Below are 22,057 nucleotides of genomic sequence, written 5' to 3'. Positions count from 1 at the left end.
AGCACTTGGGGGTTCAAAGTGCTCACCACACATCTAGATAAGTTCCCTTGGGGGTCTAGTTTCCAAAATGGAGTCACTTGTGGGGAGTTCCAACTGTTTAGGCACATCAGGGGCTCTGCAAACGCAACCCGATGCCCGCAGAGCATTCCATCAAAGTCTGCATTTCAAAACGTCACTACTTCCCTTCCGAACCCCGACGTGTGCCAAAACAGTGGTTTACCCCCACATATGGGGTATCAGCGTACTCAGGAGAAACTGGGCAACAACTTTTGGGGTCCAATTTCTCCTGTTACTCTTGCAAAAATAAAAAATTCTGGGCTAAAAAAATATTTTTGAGGAAAGGAAACACATTTATTATTTTCACGGCTCTGCGTTATAAACTTCTGTGAAGCACTTGGGGGTTCAAAGTGCTCACCACACATCTAGATAAGTTCCCTTGGGGGTCTAGTTTCCAAAATGGAGTCACTTGTGGGGAGTTCCTACTGTTTAGGCACACAGGGGCTCTCCAAACGCGACATGGTGTCCGCTAATGATTGGAGCTAATTTTCCATTCAAAAAGCCAAATGGCGTGCCTTCCCTTCCGAGCCCTGCCGTGCGCCCAAACAGTGGTTTACCCCCACATATGGGGTATCATCGTACTCAGGACAAACTGGACAACAACATTTGGGGTCCAATTTCTCCTATTACCCTTGGGAAAATAAAAAATTCTGGGCTAAAAATCATTTTTGAGGAAAGAAAAATTATTTTTTTATTTTCACGGCTCTGCGTTATAAACTTCTGTGAAGCACCTGGGGGTTATAAGTGCTCATTATGCATCTAGATAAGTTCCTTGGGGGGTCTAGTTTCCAAAATGGGGTCACTTGTAGGGGAGCTCCAATGTTTAGGCACACAGGGGCTCTCCAAACGCGACATGGTGTCCGCTAACGATTGGAGCTAATTTTCCATTCAAAAAGTCAAATGGCACGCCTCCCCTTCCGAGCCTTGCCGTGCACCCAAACAGTGGTTTACCCCCACATATGAGGTATCGGCATACTCAGGAGAAATTGCCCAACAAATTTTAGGATCCATTTTATCCTGTTGCCCATGTGAAAATGAAAGAATTGAGGCTAAAAGAAATTTTGTGTGAAAAAAAAGTACTTTTTCATTTTTGCGGATCAATTTGTGAAGCACCTGGGGGTTTAAAGTGCTCACTATGCCTCTAGATGAGTTCCTTGGGGGGGTCTAGTTTCCAAAATGGGGACACTTGTGGAGGAGCTCCAATGTTTAGGTACACAGGGGCTTTCCAAACGCGGCATGGTGTCCGCTAACGATGGAGATAATTTTTCATTCAAAAAGTCAAATGGCGCTCCATCCCTTCCGAGCCTTACCATGTGCCCAAACAGTGGTTTACCCCCACATGTGAGGTATTGGTGTACTCAGGAGAAATTGCCCAACAAAATTTAGGATCCATTTTATCCTGTTGCCCATGTGAAAATGAAAAAATTGAGGCTAAAATAATTTTTTTGTGAAAAAAAAGTACTTTTTCATTTTTACGGATCAATTTGTGAAGCACCTAGGGGTTTAAAGTGCTCACTATGCTTCTAGATAAGTTCCTTGGGGGGTCTAGTTTCCAAAATGTGGTCACTTGTGGGGGAGCTCCAATGTTTAGGCACACGGGGGCTCTCCAAACGCGACATGGTGTCCGCTAAGATTGGAGCCAATTTTTCATTCAAAAAGTCAAATGGCGCTCCTTCCCTTCCGAGCCCTGTAGTGCGCCCAAACAGTGGTTTACCCCCACATATGAGGTATCAGCGTACTCAGGACAAATTGGACAACAACGTTCCTGGTCCAGTTTCTCCTTTTACCCTTGGGAAAATAAAAAAATTGTTGCTAAAAGATCATTTTTGTGACTAAAAAGTTAAATGTTCATTTTTTCCTTCCATGTTGCTTCTGCTGCTGTGAAACACCTGAAGGGTTCATAAACTTCTTGAATGTGGTTTTGAGCACCTTGAGGGGTGCAGTTTTTAGAATGGTGTCACTTTTGGGTATTTTCAGCCATATAGAACCCTCAAAATGACTTCAAATGTGAGGTGGTCCCTAAAAAAAATGGTTTTGTAAATTTTGTTGTAAAAATGAGAAATCACTGGTCAAATTTTAACCCTTATAACTTCCTAGCAAAAAAAAAAATTGTTTACAAAATTGTGCTGATGTAAAGTAGACATGTGGGAAACATTATTTATTAACTATTTTGTGTCACATAACTCTCTGGTTTAACAGAATAAAAATTCAAAATGTGAAAATTGCGAAATTTTCAAATTTTTTGCCAAATTTCCGTTTTTTTCACAAATAAACTCAGAAATTATCAACCTAAATTTACCACTAACATGAAGCCCAATATGTCACGAAAAAACAATCTCAGAATCGCTAGGATCCGTTGAAGCGTTCCTGAGTTATTACCTCATAAAGGGACACTGGTCAGAATTTCAAAAAACGGCAAGGTCATTAAGGCCAAAATAGGCTGGGTCATGAAGGGGTTAAAAAAGGTGTTGTAAAAATGAGAAATTGCTGGTCAACTTTTAACCCTTATAGCTCCCTAACAAAAACAAATTTTGGTTCCAAAATTGTGCTGATGTAAGGTAGACATGTGGGAAATGTTACTTATTAAGTATTTTCTATAACATAACTGTTAGGGTTGGCGGAACACACCAAGTTTATATATATTGAGTAGTAGGTCCGTTTGCAACCCGGGGTTCACCGTGCAGAACCTGCTGCTAGTAAAAGACAGTACTATATGGCGGTATAAGCGAACTCTGTTACTTCACAGATTCACTTGAGAAAGAGAACTCTGTGCCCTGTTAACCTCACAGGGGAACAGCTACCTAATAGAGCCAATAGTGGTCATGCAGTCAGCATAGCACACACAAAACTCCTCACTGGAGGTGCCGGTATTCTAGGGGCTTATTTCAGCCGAACCCAGACGACATGCAAGCATGACCACACTGGCGCTGAGCTCATAACTTAATACTAGCACATGACCATGCAGCCATGCGAACCTTTTATAGCTGCAGCAACTTCAGGACCTTCCTAGAGGACCAGTGGGAGCTGCTACAGTACCTGAGCAACTTCAGGACCTTCCTAGATGACCAATGGGTGCTGCTGCAGTACCTGAGCATGTGACCCTCGACCTCCAATGAGAGGTCTTACCCTGGGCATGCTCAGAAGGGGAAAAGCAGGACTTAGTCTCAGAGATGTCTGCTCGCCACTGACCAGTACTGGCTACAATGGCTGAGCCTGGAAAGGCAGCAGTAATCATCCGCACCATATCAGGCTGAGCCAGACGCTGGGACTGACGTATCCACTGTGGCTGGAGAAGAATGAAAGACCACAGCGGAGATGGTTCGAGATTCCCCCTGTGCAGAGTCGGGAATTCGACCCCAAACAATAACTCTATGATTTAAGGGCATAAAAATTCAAAGTTGGAAAATTGCTAAATTTTCACCAAATTTCCATTTTTTCACAAATAAACACAGGTAATATCAAATAAATTTTACCACTAACATGAAGAACAATATGTCACGAGAAAACATTGTCAAAATCACTGGGATCCATTGAAGTATTCCAGAGTTATAACCTCATAAATGGACAGTGGTCAGAATTGTAAAAATTGGCCCGGTCATTAACGTGCAAACCACCCTTGGGGGTAAAGAGGTTAATGACCAAGCCACTTTTTACAATTCTGACCACTGTCACTTTATGAGGTTATAACTCTGGACAGCTTCAATGGATCCCATTGATTCTGAGGCTGCTTTTCCATGACATATTGTCCTTCGTGTTAGTGCTAAAAATTTTCAATATGACTTGCATTTAATTAGGGAAAAAATGGAAATTTGACAGAAATTTTGAAAATTTAGCAATTTTCAAACTTTTGATTTTTGTGTCCTTAAATCAGCGAGTTATGTCACACAAAATAATAAATAACATTTCCCACATGTCAACTTTACATCAGCACAATTTTGGAAATATATATTTTTTGTTAGGACGTTATAAGGGTTAACCATTAACCAGTGATTTCTCATTTTTCCATCAAAATTTATAAAACCACTTTTCTAGGGACCACCTCACATTTGAAGTGACTTTGAGTGGCCTATATAGGACTAAATTATAGAAAACATTGTTTTTTTAATGCCCTCATAACAGGCAATAAACCTTTATACTGACCAGAGAAATAAGAGAATAGCCTCAGCATTATACCATGCACTTATACTATACATCTCATAGATTATAATCTTTCTCATTGACTGTAAGCTTGAGAGCATGGTCCTCAGTTTTCTTGGTATGTGTTGAATTATGTGTTACTTAGTAATGTGTAACATTGTGTGTGATATTATCTGTACAGATCCCCTGTGCACTGTAAAGTTAGAGATCAGAAAAAAGTCATTGCGGGCTGTAAATGGCCTGTTGTACCCCATCCCTGCCCTAGATGCTGCTGTCAACAGCATCTAGTTGGTTAGCAGATGGAAAGGGCTCCCTCTTTAAATTTACTGTAAACCCAAAATCATGATTGTGTGGGCCCAATGACTGTCATGGTAATCTAAGGCCAAGTCATGGCCTCGAGATCAAATCACTATGGTGGCCTGTTAGGATGTTACAAAACTTTAGTAGAAAAAAATATCATTTATATTTAATTCATTAATTGCACTGAAGCACTTGAAAGCTTAACAAATGACCTTACTGCTGTTATAAATACTTAGAGGGGTGCTGTTTTCTTAAATATGTATAAATTTTGGGTGTCGTGCAATATATAGGCTACTCAAAGTTACTTTGAAACCAAATAAATCTTTAAAAACAAGTAAACAATTGAGAATAGTTACAGTTATATGAAAAAGTTTGGGCACCCCTATTAATCTTAAGCTTAATGTTTTATAAAAATTGTTTTTTTTTGCAACAGCTATTTCAGTTTCATATATCTAATAACTGTTGGACACAGTAATGTTTCTGCCTTGAAATGAGGTTTATTGTACTAACAGAAAATGTGCAATCTGCATTCAAACACAATTTGACAGGTGCATAAGTATGGGCACCTCACCAGAAAAGTGACATTAATATTTAGTAGATCCTCCTTTTGCAAAAACAGTTATTAGATATATGAAACTGAAATAGCTGTTGCAAAAAAAACAATTTTTATTAAACATTAAGCTTAAGATTAATAGGGGTGCCCAAACTTTTTCATATAACTGTATTTATTAATTTTTGTGCAGTATAACTATTTGGATTAGATAGTAACTGTTGTTTGAGTTTTTGCTTCATAAATTAATAATTAAATGAAACTAAGCAACTTTGTAATGTATCTTATAAGAGAAATCTGTTTCTTTCTCTGTCAGGACTGATCATTCATTTTCAAAATTCTCCATTCACATGTAAAATCTGTCTTTAGTGAGAACAGAATTTTGCATTACTCAGATAGGAGACAGCTATTGGCACTGGAAGGGCGGATGAGGGAGGAGCTGAAAAAAAGTCGGTCCTCACTAAAGACAGATTTCACATGTGAATAGAGAACTTTGAAAATGAATGTTCAGTCCCGACAGAGAAAGAAGCAGATTGCTTAGATAAGGTATATCAGATACTCTTTAAGGGTATAAACAATCAAAGTTCAGTTATCGCAATTTTTTGTTACATTTCTGATATTTTGATACTTGCATGCATGCATGCATAAATCTAATATTTATGCACACAAATGTAAAACTATTTTCAAAATTGCTTGAATATTTTAAAATATTCCAGAATAATTACCACTGAAAGTGACGTATGTCAGATTTGAAAAATTTTGCATGATCACAAAGAGGCTGAATCTTTAATTATTAACCTTACTGAAAATGGAATATGTTAGCAATGACATTTCTGACTTTCAGTACAGCCAGAATGATTATTTATAATCTCTAGTAGAGTCTTTAATAAATATTATTTACCTATTGAAAGCTGGAGTTCAAAATTCTGTATCCTTGATAAGTAATTGATTATCTGTTTTTTTTTTGTTTTATGTTCAGATATTTGTATCAGTTATTTGTAGTGGAGAGTAGGTATAGATTATCTCTCTCTGAAGATCCGAGCATATCACTACAACCATTAAATGGGCAACATTTAATGTCCTATCTGTGAAAATTTGAAGTTTAACAACCCTTTTGCATATGACTCAGTAAACTTTTTGTTATAATAGATATTGATATCCTGCTGTCCAATGTCAGTTATAACTTGATTCAGTGAAGTACTGTACAGCTTCCTTGTATTGCTTATTTAGGCCTCGACTCAGTTTTTTGACAACTCTCCTGACGATTTTGGCCTCGCATCACCTTCATGGTTATGACCTTGCTACTGGACCATCTCTTCTGCCAGCCAGCACCACAGGCCAGCAGCTTACTCTGTGGCCACAACCCAAGGGCCCCTGTATAAATTCAGATCTTCATACAGCAACTAACGTGTTAAGGCCAGACCAATTTCTGGGATCTAGCAAAAAAAAGTAGCTTGCACCATTCTGTCCATGGTAGCCATGTTGGCACTGCCAGGCCACCACTGACAGAATCCACATAACACTACACAGCTCAATTTGTGGCTTGTGTTCAACACAGGAAAGAGATTACTAAGTCAGCTTGTGACCAGTGCTTTGCCTAAACCTAAAGAAAGCTGTCAGACTCCGTCGTTAAAACAAGTAAATGAATCAATCTCCTCTGTGTATGCATGGGCTTCGATAAAGAAGGACAATGACTAATTGAAATGAGCCAGATAGCCAGACCCGTTCACACATACAGTACTGGTTATATGTCTTCAAAGAAAACTCTCTACTGTGTCAAGCACAAGCCAGAAAGGGATTTGCTGAATCTGGAAATGGCACTGATATCAACCATTGTTTATATTTGAAGCACACATAATGAATCTTTTTTTTCAAGTGGACAAACCCTTTATGATCTTCAATTGGAAATAATGCTGTAAAAATTTGGAGTTGAAATAAGCACAGCCATCTGCTCTATGTGTATTTCAGAAAAAAATGAAATGTTGTCATGTTTTGAAGTTCTGGATATACTATAAGAATACTTTATGTAAGGTTACATGATATAACAGCCAAACATAACAGTACAGCAATAACACTGGTTTAAAATTTTTATAAGTTTTCTTAATGATTTAGGTGTGCTGTACCCAAACAACCCAATGAAAACTGGCAATTGGCTCCTGTTTCCATGTTATCAAAGAGCTTCCATTTTACTGCTAAATATATTGTATAGAGAAGGCATAGAAATGTAAACTTTATTAATCTTGTAAACATATTCTTAGTTAAAATAAAAATGTATTAAAGCTATATAAATTGACTGTAACATATTGAAACACTATTGTGAATTATGATTGGAATGCATATGCAGAAAAAGTAATTGGTATTATGATTGGTTGGCTCCTTCCAGACTATTGGGGACTGTAAAATGAATAGATTGCCTTTTCCCATTCAACTATTGCATAATTTGTGCACATCTATTACAATATATGTATGGCATCCAACTTTTGTCCTTGTCTTCTGATCTGCAGCAAAAATATAGGTTGTAGGTTTTTCTAACCAAGAGAGTCAAGTTTTGCTTTGGTGACACAAGGGTCACTTTGCCACATGCTTAGTAGAAATTATCTGCTTTGTTAACGTAAATGCGAGACATTTCTGATTTTACTTTTATCAAAAAAGGCTAAAAGCCTAAAAAATAATGCTGTGTCATGGAAAGATGGAGTATTTATAGCCAAGTGATTTAGTTTTAGTTAGGATTGAATCATCAGGTATGAGACAGCAGGTTTCTAGTGGTCACTCTTAGATGATGCAATACTGATAGCTCAATAGACTACTGATTATGTAATACTGATGGTGCAATAATGAAGAAACAATCTGCCCCTAAAGTTGCATTAAAGACTGTCTTATATAACCACCCTTGGAAAATTAGAACCAATTTAAGTATTTTTGTTTTCGGCACCCCAAAATTAGTTGCGTTTAATGATTACTATGACTGAACCAATTTGGCTGTAGATTAGTGTACTGCTTCTCATGCAGTACTTACATTGTTTCATTAATTATGTATAATAACTGTATTGCTATATTTTATAGATCTGAAATATATTAACACTTTCCAGTAATTTGCTTCCATTGATTTAAAACTAGTTGTATTATTATTATTATTATTATTATTATTATTATTATTATTATTATTTATTGTGTTATAGTGTAATATCTTTTCTCTATTGCAGTAAATGGAATTTGGGAGGAATGGTCACCTTGGAGTTTATGTTCCTTTACATGTGGAAAAGGCCAAAGAACAAGAACAAGGACCTGCACTCCTCCACAATATGGGGGAAGACTGTGCGGTGGACCAGAAATTCAGCATAAGCCTTGCAATATTGCTCTTTGCCCTGGTGAGATGAATGGACATATATTTATATATATATATATTTTAGTGTTAAAGCTACAATGTTTGGTCAAGTGATGGATGATTGTACAGTATCTGCCTGAAAGATAAGTCACAGCTGCTTTATCTTGACAAAAAAAGTGCTTGTAACAAAGAATAATAGGGTCAGAAGAAAACTGACATCCCTAGAAAATGAAAAGAGTATTATTTTGTGTTGAACATATACTGTATGTTATATATTTTTTCTACAACCCAATTAAATGTTTAAATATATGATACAAAGCAAAATAAATATCTTTATGTTTCTGTTGTTCTTTTCTCTCTTGTCATAGTTGCTTTGTAACTTAAAAGTTCTTTGTAACCTTATTCTTGTAGCCCATTCTTTATAAGTACCTATTTGTCCAATTATAACTATATCAGGATTGCTACAGTCTTAAAAAAAAGTAACGGTGGTGTGTTGTTAAGTACAGCAAGAGGAAAATAATGGAGAATGAGATCCAAAAATGATGTATGATAATACTACAAGACTTATAGTATTCAAGTCTTGTTAAATAGAAAGTAAATATATATGCTTTGATAATACTACTATCACTAATTATAATAATTGTAATAATCCTAAAAATAATCATAATTTATATTAATAAAACCATTATTTTATTATTGATCCCTTAACGACCACCAATACGCATTAATACAACGGCTGTTAAGGGGCATTATTCCTCACCACTTATCCAAAGGAATAAGTGAATAGTGTAACGCTGTGGCCAAAATACCTGTGGGTGACAGCTATACATGACATCTGACACCCTGCGGTATTGGCCCCGGCCAGCTTTGGAACCGAATTGGGCTGATTACCACCTTAAATACTGCTGTAAATCCAGATAGTGCTATATAAGTGGTTAAAAGGGGATCGACCCCCCCCGCCCTAGTAATTGCAGGTGCCGATCTTTGCTATGGTGATCTTCCCCTGACGAAGCCGTACGGGTTACGGCGATACGCGTTGGGTCGCACCCCGCTCTTACTTTCATCTGGGGCCCCCTTCTGGTTGGTATCTCCCTCTTATTTTGTCTGGGTCTTGATTTATATTATGGCTTGCAGCTTCAGATCTGTGCGACTCCATTTGCACATATGACAGGGCCTTTATTGCACTTACTTTTTTGTGCGGGCCTTACTATTTGTCTTTCATGGGCTATGGTGGGTTAACTATAGCATTTGTTATCGTGGCCATTACTTTGACTGGGCTATAGGTATATACTCGTCCAAACAGGATTTATGCTGGCCACTATATTAGCTGCGCTTTGCTTCCCTTTTTTTTTTTTTTTTTTTTTTTTTAATATATTCATGATTGCTATAGGAGGTCTTTTGCCATCTGTTATTCTTGGGGCATTACTATATATGTTTATGGTGACTATTGTATATTTATATTGATATTTTTGTTACTGTGTATTTATTGTCATCATTCTATTAACCATTGGGATTGTGTATGGTTACTATTGTATATTTATATTCATGTTGATATTTTTTGTAATTATGTATTTATTGTCATCATTCTATTTACCATTTGGATTGTGGATGTAGTGCCCTCACAGCATAGGGGGTCCAGGAGTGGGGTGCTATTGCTCTGTTTTTACTTATGTTTTATGCATTTTTTCTGCTGTTTTGGTGTACTTAATAAAGCTTTATATTATTACTATTTGGTGTAGTGTGCGGGCTTTTACGGTAGTGCCTTTTTTCTCTTTCTTGCCTTTGCTATGGTACCATGATGTCATCTAATGACCCCAGGATATGGTGGCCCGCAAAATCCAGATATAAGTAGGGTTTAACAGGCTCTGTCAGGTCTCATGCACGGTAGTACTGGAGTACTGCAGTGCATGAGACCAGAGATCAACCCTGCTGTTCTGTTTAGATTTCACATACACTTGTACTGTTCCCGGTCATTTTTGACCGTCCTTATAAAATAATCATTTTTAGCTAATCTAAGTGGTTTTTTTAAACAGTTTTTGCACTATTATATTGCTTGTGAAGATGGTTGTTCAAATACCAGAAAAAAAATAAATACAAAGCTTGTTTTATATTTTTTTTATATCCAAAAGGGAACATGGTATTTTTTCGATTTTTGTAAAAATTGATTATTTTTGCAGATAAAAAAAAAATCTTGATCTAAATGTTAACTATAAGTAATAATATCAAACATTATGTAGATATACTTTTTTCAAAGGCAAAAAAAAAAAAAAAAGCTTTTTTCTCTATAAAATGGCAAAAAACGTTGTTTTTTATACACTTATACTGTTCCCGGTCATTTTTGACCGGACCTAACAAAGTTGTGATTTGTACCTAATTCAAGTGTTATTTGATTACCTGTTGCATTGTTTTACTGTATGTGAACATGGTTTTCAATAATCAGATGAAAAATTAAATCAAAAACTTTTATTTTTTGAATCAAATAAATTAACATTTTTTGCAATATTTGCTTCATATTGCACATAAAAACTTTTCTTTATTCTAAACTATATACAAACTTTTCAAAAAAAAAAAGGTTTTTTGTCAAAAACAAATGATAAATGCGATCAATGTATTACTTGCATTGATCACATGTATAATTTACATGACGCTTGCGCAAGTATTTTGCACATTTGCAACACATAATATTAGATTTATAATACTGTATAACTGTGTAATACTGTACAACCAGCAAACACATGGAAAATCAGAAAATCATGATTTACAATATGAAATGTTGACAACTGAATGGAACTAGATCTATATGAACAGCAGGGTAAATAAAAAACAGTGAAATAAATTGCGCATAGCTATACTGGAAGCGAATCCGTCGGCTGTATCGCAACTTGAAAATGTTGGTATGTGTAAATCTGTTCTGACCAAAAGTAGTCAGATACATTGATAAATAGTAGTAGATGCAATATATAGTTCAAAATGAGGTGATAGCACCTTTATTTTTGTCAAAAATTTTCTGGAGAGCTGAATAAAGGCCTATCGGTCATTTTTGACCGAACAGTACAAGTGTAAAAAAAAATTGTACCAAATAAAGTAAACAAAAATTAAAAAAAAAAAAATTCCCACAGAGAGTACCCCCCTAATGACGAAAAGTCAGGGAGCCTCAAGTCTCAGAATCACACGCTGAATTTTTATAACATTATAGAATTTCAAAAACGGTCATTTTTGACCTAACAGAACAGCAGGGTCAAAGTAACAAAGTCCCAAAGTAGGACTAAGTGAAAAATAAAAAAAATAAAATGTTAAATGTGTAAATAAGTAGCACACAAAAAAGTCTACACAAGTCACAAAAAGCCATTATGACTCAAACACAGCATTAAAATAAATAAAAAAATACATAATTGTATTGCCGCGACCCGAATGACCTGATCTATAAAACTGCCACATTATTTATCCGTACGGCAAACACCATATTAAGACACCAAAATTAATGCTTTTCATCATAATGACACAGATAAAAAAATTAATAAAAAGCGATCAAAAAGACAAATTTCATAAATTAAAATGTCAAAATGTTCTGCAAAAACAAGCCCTAATATGGCTCATTTGACAAAAAAAAATTAAAAAATTGCACGTCTCAGAATATGACAATGCAAAAGCAAATCAATTTTTGTAAAATATGGTTTTTACTTTGTAAGAGTAGCAAAGAATAAAAAACGTATACAAATGTGATATCACTGTAATTGTACTGACCCAAACAATAAATCTGCACAGATTAATGCACAGTAAATATCCCAAAAAATAAAAAATAACAACACAAATTTAATTACTGGTTTATGTTTATTCTGTATCTAAAAAATCTCCAACTTGTTGGGTAAAAGCTCTCCTACAGCTGTTTGCCAAAAAATAAAAAAGTTACAGCTCTCCGAAAATTTCAACAAAGAAACCTGTTTTTTATAAAAAAAAACAAAAAAAACATTTTTTACTGTGGGATATTAGTAAAGTATAAAAATATAAATCTGGTATTGCTGTAATTGTACCAACCCAAAGAATAACGTCACCTTAATCACTTTATCACTCTTTTTAAAGATTTCTGAAATCTCACAGCTTTTTCTAGTGCTGTGAAAGCAGTTTTTAACCTGCATAAAACAAACGCATCAAAAATTCAATGTGTGAACTTAGTCCTAAAGTAACATTTTCTATTGAATTTGGAAGAATAAGTCATATGTTATGTTGAGCTTTATACATTGTTCTTGATTAATTAGTTAATTAGAAAGTTTTTACCGTATATACTCGAGTATAAGCCGACCCGAGTATAAGCCGACCCCCCTAATTTTGCCACAAAAAACTGGGAAAACTTATTGACTCGAGTATAAGCCTAGGGTGGAAAATGCAGCAGCTACCGGTGAATTTCAAAAATAAAAATAGATGCTCCATACCATTCATTATTGCCCCATAGATGCTCCATATAAAGCTGTGCCATATATAATGCTCCATACCATTGATTATTGCCCCATATATTATCCATATATAGCTGTGCCATATAGAATGCTCTGCACCGTTCATTATGGCCCTATAGATGCTCCATATAAAGCTGTGCCATATATGCTCTGCACCGTTCAGTTTGGCCCCATAGATGCTCATTATAAAGCTGTGCCATATATGCTCTGCACCGTTCAGTTTGGCCCCATAGATGCTCCACATAAAGCTGTGCCCTATATGCTCTGCACCGTTCAGTTTGGCCCCATAGATGCTCATTATAAAGCTGTGCCCTATATGCTCTGCACCGTTCAGTTTGGCCCCATAGATGCTCCTTATAAAGCTGTGCCATATATGCTCTGCACCGTTCAGTTTGGCCCCATAGATGCTCCTTATAAAGCTGTGCCCTATATGCTCTGCACCGTTCAGTTTGGCCCCATAGATGCTCCTTATATAGCTGTGCCCTATATGCTCTGCACCGTTCAGTTTGGCCCCATAGATGCTCATTATAAACTTGCCCCATATGGAATGCTCTGCAGCGTTCAGTTTGGCCCCATAGATGCTCCACATAAATCTGTGCCATATATAACGCTGCTGCAATAAAAAAAACAAAACACATATTCACCTCTCTTGCTTGCAGCTCCCCAGCGTCCGGTCCCGGCGTCTCTCTGCACTGACTGATCAGGCAGAGGGCGGCGCGCACACTATATGCGTCATCGCGCCCTCTGACCTGAACAGTCAGAGCGGAGAGATGCCGGGAAGACAGAGCGGCGCCCGGCGTGTGGATCGTGGACAGGTAAATATGCGATACTTACCTGCTCCCGGCGTCCCGCTCCTTCCCCCGGACAGCTGGTCTACGGGTGCCGCAGCCTCTTCCTCTATCAGCGGTCACCGGCACCGCTGATTAGAGAAATGAATATTCATTTCTCTAATGAGCGGTCCCACGTGACTGCTGTACAGGGGAAGAGCTGCGGCACCCGAAGACAGTGTGACGGGCAGGGGGAGCGTCAGGATCGCCAGGACTAGGTAAGTATGCCTCAGCGCTCTCTCCCCCTCACCCGCCGACTCTGCCACAGACCGTGACTCGAGTATAAGCCGAGAGGGGCACTTTCAGCCCAAAAATTTGGGCTGAAAATCTCGGCTTATACTCGAGTATATACGGTAAATTTCGCTAATAAACCTGATTTGCAATGGGGGTTGAAAAATTCTGAGTGCAGCCATATACTGTATATACATTATACAGTGGGTCCGGAAAATATTCAGACCCCTTTAACTTTTTCAATCTTTGTTTCATTGCAGCCATTTGGTAAATTCAAAACAGTTCATTTTTTCTCATTAATGTACACTCTGCACCCCATCTTGACTGAAAAAACAGAAATGAAGTAATATTGCAAATTTATTAAAAAAGAAAAACTGAAATATCACATGGTCATAAGTATTCAGACCCTTTGCTCAGTATTGAGTAGAAGCACACTTTTGAGCTAGTACAGCCATGAGTCTTCTTGGGAATGATGCAACAAGTTTTTCATACCTGGATTTGCAGATCCTCTCCAGTTCCATCAGGTTGGATGGTGAACGTTTGGTGGACAGCCATTTTCAGGTCTGTCTAGAGATGCTCAATTGGGTTTAGGTCAGGGCTGTGGCTGGGCCAGTAAAGAGGAGGAGGATCTCATCCCAATACCTAATTTCAGTCAGGGTACCTTTGGCTAGCACATGGAGGACTGTGCAGACCTACAAAGAAATGCCTTCCCACACAATTACTGACCCACTGTCAAATCGGTAATGCTGGAGGATTTTGCAGGCAGAAGAACATTCTCCACGGCATCTCCAGACTCTGTCACATGTGCTCAATGTGAACATTCTATCATCCGTGAAGAGCACAGGCTGCCTATGTTGAATCTGCCAATCTTTGTGTTCCCTTGCAAATGCAAGTTGCTCTGCACGGTGTTTGGCTGTAAGCACAACACCTACTTATGAACATTGGGTCCTCATTCCACACTCATGGTTATGTCAATTTAAGCAGACTCATGGATGTTAGTGGCCTGCTGGAGGTCATTTTGCAGGGCACTGGCACTGCTCCTCCTGTTCTTCCTTGCACAAAAGAGTAGGTAGCGGTCCTGCTGCTGAGTTGTTGCCCTCCTACAGCCCCCTACACATCTCCTGGTGTCCTGGCCTGTTTCCAGGTATCTGCTCCAGGCCCTGGACACTGTGATGATAGACACAGCTACCCTTCTTGCCACAACTCGCATTGATGTGCCATCCTAGATAAGCTGCACTACCTGAGAAACTTCTGTGGGTTGTACCGTAGACTGTTGTGAACTCCGTTTTCAGGCTCCCTCTTGTGGTCACAGATGGTATTGTGTGACTTTGGTTTTTTGGCTCCCCCTGGTGGTTTGGTTTATTATCCTGCGGGTCTGGCTGGATCAGCTGCCTCGTTATTCACCAGGGAGGCTCCTATTTAGCTCTGCTTCACTTCCACTTGTTGCCGGCTGTCAATGTATTCAGTGCTATTCTGATTACTCCTGATTATCCCGTTTTCTGCCTCTTCAGGATAAGCTAAGTTCTGTTTGAATATTTTTTGCTCATCTGCCTGCAATATGATTTCTGTGTATGATGAGTCTAGTCCAGCTTGCTAATATGTGATTTATTTTTGCTGGTAAGCTCTGGGGTACGGAGATGCTTCCCTCGCACCGTTAGTTGGTGTGGGGGCTCGAGCAATCTCTGCGTGGATATTTTGAATAGGGTTTTTTATTGACCGCACAGTTCCCTTCCTATTTTCTGCTATCTAGTATTAGCGGGCCTCATTTGCTAAATCTGATTTCATCTCTGCGTTTGTGCTTTCCCCTTAACTCATCATTAATATTTGTGGGGGGCTATTCTATATCTTTGGGGTCATTCCACTGAGGCAAGAGAGGACTTTCTTTCCCTCCAGGAATAGTCAGTTTCTCAGGCCGTGAAGAGACGTCTAGGATTTTTAGGTAACGTTCCATGGCTGCCTATAGTTGTTTGCGGATAGGATCAGGTTGCGGTCAATCTAGTTACCACTTCCCCAGAGCTAGTAGTCTGTTCAGTGACTTAGCTAGTCCGACCTGCGATCCTTGCCACTAGGATCATAACAGTAGACACCGCCTACCGCAGTACTACTGTACTGTATCACTAAAGGTGAGAGCAATGACAAAATGCAAAAGTGACCAAAACAAAAGCCAAAAAGGATGAGAACAGAGAAACGGTCTCCTGCAGAACCACACATTAATAGGGGTTGTCTTGCTAATTGCCTATCATTTCTACCTGCTATCTGTTCCATTTGCACAACAAAAGGAGAAACTGATTCATAATCCGTGTTCCTTCAAAACTAGACAGATTGATTTCACAGAAATGCGATTGACTTGGAGATGTATTGTTTTCCTTTTAATTTTTTGAGCACCGTATTTATACTGCTCAAGAAAATAAAGGGAACACTAAAATCTAAAATCTGCAAATCTTTATTCATTACATAGTGGAATGTGATGAGAACAATAAAACCTAAAAATGATCAATGTAAATCACAACTACGGAGGTCCGGAGTTGGAATGATGCTCAAAATCAAAGTGGAAAATGAAGGTACAGAATAATCCAACTTCAGTGGAAATGCTTCAAGACAAGGAAATGATGCTCAGTAGTGTGCCTGCATGACCTCCTTACAATGCCTAAGCATGCTCCTGATGAGGCAGCGGATGGTCTCCTGAGGGTTCTCCTCCCAAATCTGGACTAAAGCATCCACCAACTCCTGGACAGTCTGTGGTGCAATGTGACGTTGGTGGATGGGGCAAGACATGATGTCCCAGATGTGTTCAATCGGATTCTGGTCTGGGGAATGGGTGGGCCAGTCCATAGCTTCAATGCCTTCATCTTGCAGGAACTGCTGACACACTCCAGCCACATGAGGTCTGGCATTGTCCTGCATTAGGAGAAACCCAGGGCCAACCACACCAGCATATGGTCTCACAAGGGGTCTGAGGATCTCATCTCAGTACCTTATGGCAGTCAGACTACCTCTGGTGAGCACAAGGAGGGCTGTGCAGCCCTCCAAAGAAAGGACACCCCACACCATTACTGACCCACTGCCAAACCGGTCATGCTGAAGGATGTTGCAGGCAGCAGATCGCTCTCCATGGTGTCTCCAGACGCTGTCATGTCTGTCACATGTGCTCAGTGTAAACCTGCTTTCATCTGTGAAGAGCACAGGGCACCATTGGCAAATTTGCCAAACCTGGTGTTCTGTGGCAAATGCCAAGAGTCCTGCACGGTGTTGGGCTGTGGGCACAACCCCCATTTGTTGATGTCGGGCACTCAGACGATCCTCATGGAGTCGGTGTCTAACTGTTTGTGCAGATACATGCACGTTTGTGGCCTGCTGGAGGTCATTTTGCAAGGTTCTGGCAGTGCTCCTCCTGTTCCTCCTTGCACAAAGGCTGAGGTAGCGGTCCTGCTGCTGGGTTGTTGCCCTCCTATGGACTCCTCCACGTCTCCTGGTGTACTGGCCTGTCTCCTGGTAGTGCCTCCAGCCTCTGGAAGCTACGCTGACAGACACAGCAAACCTTCTTGCCACAGCTCACATTGGTGTGCCATCCTGGATGAGCTGCACTACCTGAGCCACTTGTGTGGGTTGTAGAGTCTGTCTCATGCTACCACGAGTGTGAAAGCACAACCAACATTCAAAGGTGACCAAAACATCAGCTAGAAAGCATTGGTATTGAGATGTGGTCTGTGATCCCCACCTGGAGAACCACTCCTTTATTGAGTGTGTCTTGATAATTGCCAATAATTTCCATCTGTTTTCTATTCCATGTGCACAACAGCATGTGAAATTGATTGTCAAACAGTGTTGCTTCCTAAGTGGACAGTTTGATTTCACAGAAGTTTGATTTCCTTGGAGTTATATTCTGTTGTTTAAGTATCCCCTTTATTTTTTTGAGCAGTGCATATATATATACAGTTAGGTCCATATATATTTGGACAGAGACAACATTTTTCTAATTTTGGTTATAGACATTACCACAATGAATTTTAAACAAAACAATTCAGATGCAGTTGAAGTTCAGACTTTCAGCTTTCATTTGAGGGTACCCACATTAAAATTGGATGAAGGGTGTAGGAGTTTCAGCTCCTTAACATGTGACACCCTGTTTTTAAAGGGACCAAAAGTAATTGGACAATTGACTCCAAGGCTATGTCATGGACAGGTGTGGGCAATCCCTTCGTTATGTCATTCTCAATTAAGTAGATAAGAGGCCTGGAGGTGATTTGAGGTGTGGTGCTTGCATTTGGAAGGTTTTGCTGTGAAGTAAACATGCGGTCAAAGGAGCTCTTCATGCAGGTGAAACAAGCCATCCTTAAGCTGCAAAAACAGAAAAAAAAACATCCGAGAAATTGCTACAATATTAGGAGTGGCAAAATCTACAGTTTGGTACATCCTGAGAAACAAAGAAAGCACTGGTGAAGTTATCAATGCAAAAAGACCTGGGCGTCCACAGAAGACAACAGTGATGGATGATCGCAGAATAATCTCCATGGTGAAGAGAAACCCCTTCACAACAGCTAACCAAGTGACCAACACTCTCCAGGAGGTCGGCGTATCAATATCCAAATCTACCATAAAGAGAAGACTGCTTGAAAGTAAATACAGAGGGTTCACTGCACGGTGCAAGCCACTCATAAGCATCAAGAAGAAAAAGGTGAGACTGGACTTTGTTAAAAAACATCTAAAAAAGCCAGCACAGTTCTGGAAGAACATTCTTTGGACAGATGAAACCAAGATCAACCTCTACCAGAATGATGGAAAGAGAAAAGTATGGCGAAGGCGTGGTACAGCTCATGATCCAAAGCATACCACATCATCTGTAAAACACGGCGGAGGCAGTGTGATGGCTTGGGCATGCATTGCTGCCAGTGGCACTGGGTCACAAGTGTTTATTGATGATGTGACACAGGACAGAAGCAGCTGAATGAATTCTGAGGTATTCAGAGCCATCCTGTGTGCTCAGATCCAGCCAAATGCAGCCAAACTGATTGGTCGTCGTGTCATACTACAGATGGACAATGACCCAAAACATAAAGCCAAAGCAACCCAGGAGTTTATTAAAGCAAAGAAGTGGAATATTCTTGAATGGCCAAGTCAGTCACCTGATCTCAACCCAATTGAGCATGCATGTCACTTGTTAAAGACTAAACTTCAGACAGAAAGGCCCACAAACAAACAGCAACTGAAAACCACTACAGTGAAGGCCTAGCAGAGTATCAAAAAGGAGGAAACACAGCGTCTGGTGATGTCCATGAGTTCAAGACTTCAGGCAGTCATTGCCAACAAAGGGTTTTCAACCATGTACTAAAAATGAACATTTTATTTAAAATTATTGAATCTGTCCAATTACTTTTGGTCCCTTTAAAAACAGGGTGGCACATGTTAAGGGCTTAAAACTCCTAATCCCTTCATCCAATTTTATTGCGAATACCCTCAAATGAAAGCTGAAAGTCTGAACTTCAACTGCATCTGAATTGTTTTGTTTAAAATTCATTGTGGTAATGTCTATAACCAAAATTAGAAAAATGTTGTCTCTGTCCAAATATATATGGACCTAACTGTATATATATATATATATATATATATATATATATATATATAAATATTTATATATAAATATGTTTATGGATTTAAGAGTGTTGGCTATAATGACACATTGCTTTCAATTCAAAGCCATCACGGAAATTGCCACAGATACCCTTCCTGATACCCTATCAAACAGTTGATTTTGCCTACCTTGCATATTTACTTTTCACAGCTTTACAGAATGGCTCTTCATTCGAGCTCATAAATGACAGGTTCTTAGCTTTATACCACCAAGTAAGCATTTTAATATGCTGCTTAGATTGCATGCTCAAAACTATGAATAATATTCATGTACAACTTTATTATTGGGGTTCTTTTAAAATATCAGCTACACATGAAAAATGAATGCCATCCTTTACATCTGCGAGAATATCTGTCCAAGATAAAATTTAGTGTTGGAATGAGTTCTATCATATTGCATAATGCAAGCTGCTACTATTTACTGTTGACACAACAAAGTTTAGACATAGGAGCATGTCCTTGTATAGTGTGACCTATCGTACCGAATCATTCCATTAGTTTATTGGCTTTTGTGAGTTGGCATACTGCAAAAAAATACATTATTAAGAGTACTCTCATGGCTTCTTGTGACATTCAGAGGAATACTGGAGAAGTACAAGTAAATGAGCATCAACTTTATGTTATAATTTTAGAAGCTTTCCAAATTTTAAGAGTCTCTTAGCTTAAATTCATAAAGATTTAGACCAACAGCTTTATATTGTATGTGAATTATATACTTAGATTTCATGCCTTGTATTCATATAATAACCTGGAAAAGCATCACACAAGCAGATAGATTAGCTGTTTTATTAGCCTTTGTTCACTTTCTAGCTATTTAGAAACAAAAGGGCCAAATGACTGGCACACAGCCATGACAACACATGGGCATAATCATAATCTTCCTTCAGAAATTGTTTGTAGGTATTGAGGCCAGCTGGCAAGGGCATATATCAGTCGGTCCTACAGAGGATGGATTAGGACAGCAACATGTGGTAATAACTTCTGAATTTTAGTTAAGGTGAAAAAATAGCAGATGTACTCACTTCATATTCAGGGAAAGTAATAAAGAAATGCATTATTTCTTATATCATAAAAAGAGTTTTGCACCTGTTCTAAGCTGTACCGAAATTACGCCTAGTGACACTAACATTTATGAGCAAGAAAAACATTCAATGTATTTCTAACTTAGGCATTGACAGTTCAGCAGCAATGACCTTTTGTGTTTTACTGCTATACACTACTTATAGTACTTTGTTATAATCTTCTGTTGTAGACAATTATCCAGGTTTAAAACGATGGATAGCAGAGCAGAAGCCCCATTTTATGACCCTACAGCCTCAAAAAGGAACAAAATATAACAGCATATACCTTAGATAGTTTTTCATCAATGGCGTTATCTTGGAAGCAAGAGAAGAAAAAAAAGATTTTTTATTGTCTATGAGAAAGCAAACAAGATAAAAAAAACAATTTTCAAGCTAATTTTCTTAAAGTACTGCTGTTATCTATGGACATATTAACTGCATTTCTAACTGCAAAGGGTGTTACAAGCTGCTGAAATAGATGGAAACAGTTCTCTGTTCAAAATGAGCGAACAGTTACGTCCCATCCATGTGTATATACTGTATATACAGTATATATATATATATTATATATATATATAAATATATACACTGCTCAAAACAAATAAAGAAAACACTCAAACAACAGAATATAACTCCAAGTAAATCAAACTTCTGTGAAATCAAACTGTCCACTTAGAAAGCAACACTGTTTGACAATCAATTTCACATGCTGTTGTGCAAATGGACACTCAGTAAAGAAATGGTTCTGCAGGCGGGGACCACAGACCACATTTCAGGACCAGTTCTTTCTGGCTGATGTTTTTGTCACTTTTGAATGTTGGTTCTTCTTTCACACTCGTGGTAGCATGAGAAAGACTCTACAACCCACACAAGTGGCTCAGGTAGTGTAGCTCATCCAGGATGGCACATCAATGCGAGCTGTGGCAAGAAGGTTTGCTGTGTCTGTCAGCGTAGTTTCCAGAGGCTGGAGATGCTACCAGGAGACAGGCCAGTACACAGGAAATGTGAAGGAGGCCGTAGGAGGGCAACAACCCAGCAGCAGGACCGCTACCTTAGCCTTTGTGCAAGGAGGAACAGGAGGAGCACTGCCAGAGCCCTACAAAATAACCTCCAGCAGGCCACAAACGTGCATGTATCTGCAGAAACAGTTAGAAACCAACTCTATGAGGATCGTCTGAGTGCCCGACGTCAACATATGGGGGTTGTGCTTACAGCCCAACACTGTGCAGGAAGATTGGCATTTGCCACAGAACACCAGGATTGGCAAATTCACCACTGGCGCCCTGTGCTCTTCACAGATGAAAGCAGGTTCACACTGAGCACATGTGACATACGTGACAGTGTCTGGAGACGCCATGGAGAGCGATCTGCTGCCTGCAACATCCTTCAGCATGACCGGTTTGGCAGTGGGTCAGTAATGGTGTGGGGTGGTATTTCTTTGGAGGGCCACACAGCCCTCCATGTGCTCACCAGAGGTAGCCTAACTGCCA

General features: G+C 38.9%; 1 protein-coding gene across 7 annotated transcripts in view; it reads left to right on the top strand.

Moving 5' to 3' along the window:
* ADGRB3 (adhesion G protein-coupled receptor B3) overlaps window positions 1-22,057 on the top strand; it is a 1,417,427-nt gene that overhangs the window by 520,145 nt on the left and 875,225 nt on the right. For all 7 annotated transcript variants that reach the window (XM_077289969.1, XM_077289967.1, XM_077289968.1 and 4 more), the window contains one exon: window positions 8,248-8,412. In XM_077289969.1, the coding sequence (XP_077146084.1) occupies window positions 8,248-8,412 (165 nt within the window). The remainder of the gene's footprint in view (window positions 1-8,247; window positions 8,413-22,057) is intronic.

Source organism: Ranitomeya variabilis, chromosome 2 (assembly GCF_051348905.1).
Source record: "Ranitomeya variabilis isolate aRanVar5 chromosome 2, aRanVar5.hap1, whole genome shotgun sequence".
Classification (NCBI taxonomy): domain Eukaryota; kingdom Metazoa; phylum Chordata; class Amphibia; order Anura; family Dendrobatidae; genus Ranitomeya; species Ranitomeya variabilis.
Note: the sequence above shows the minus strand (reverse complement) of the source record. Positions and strands in the feature narration are given on the sequence as shown.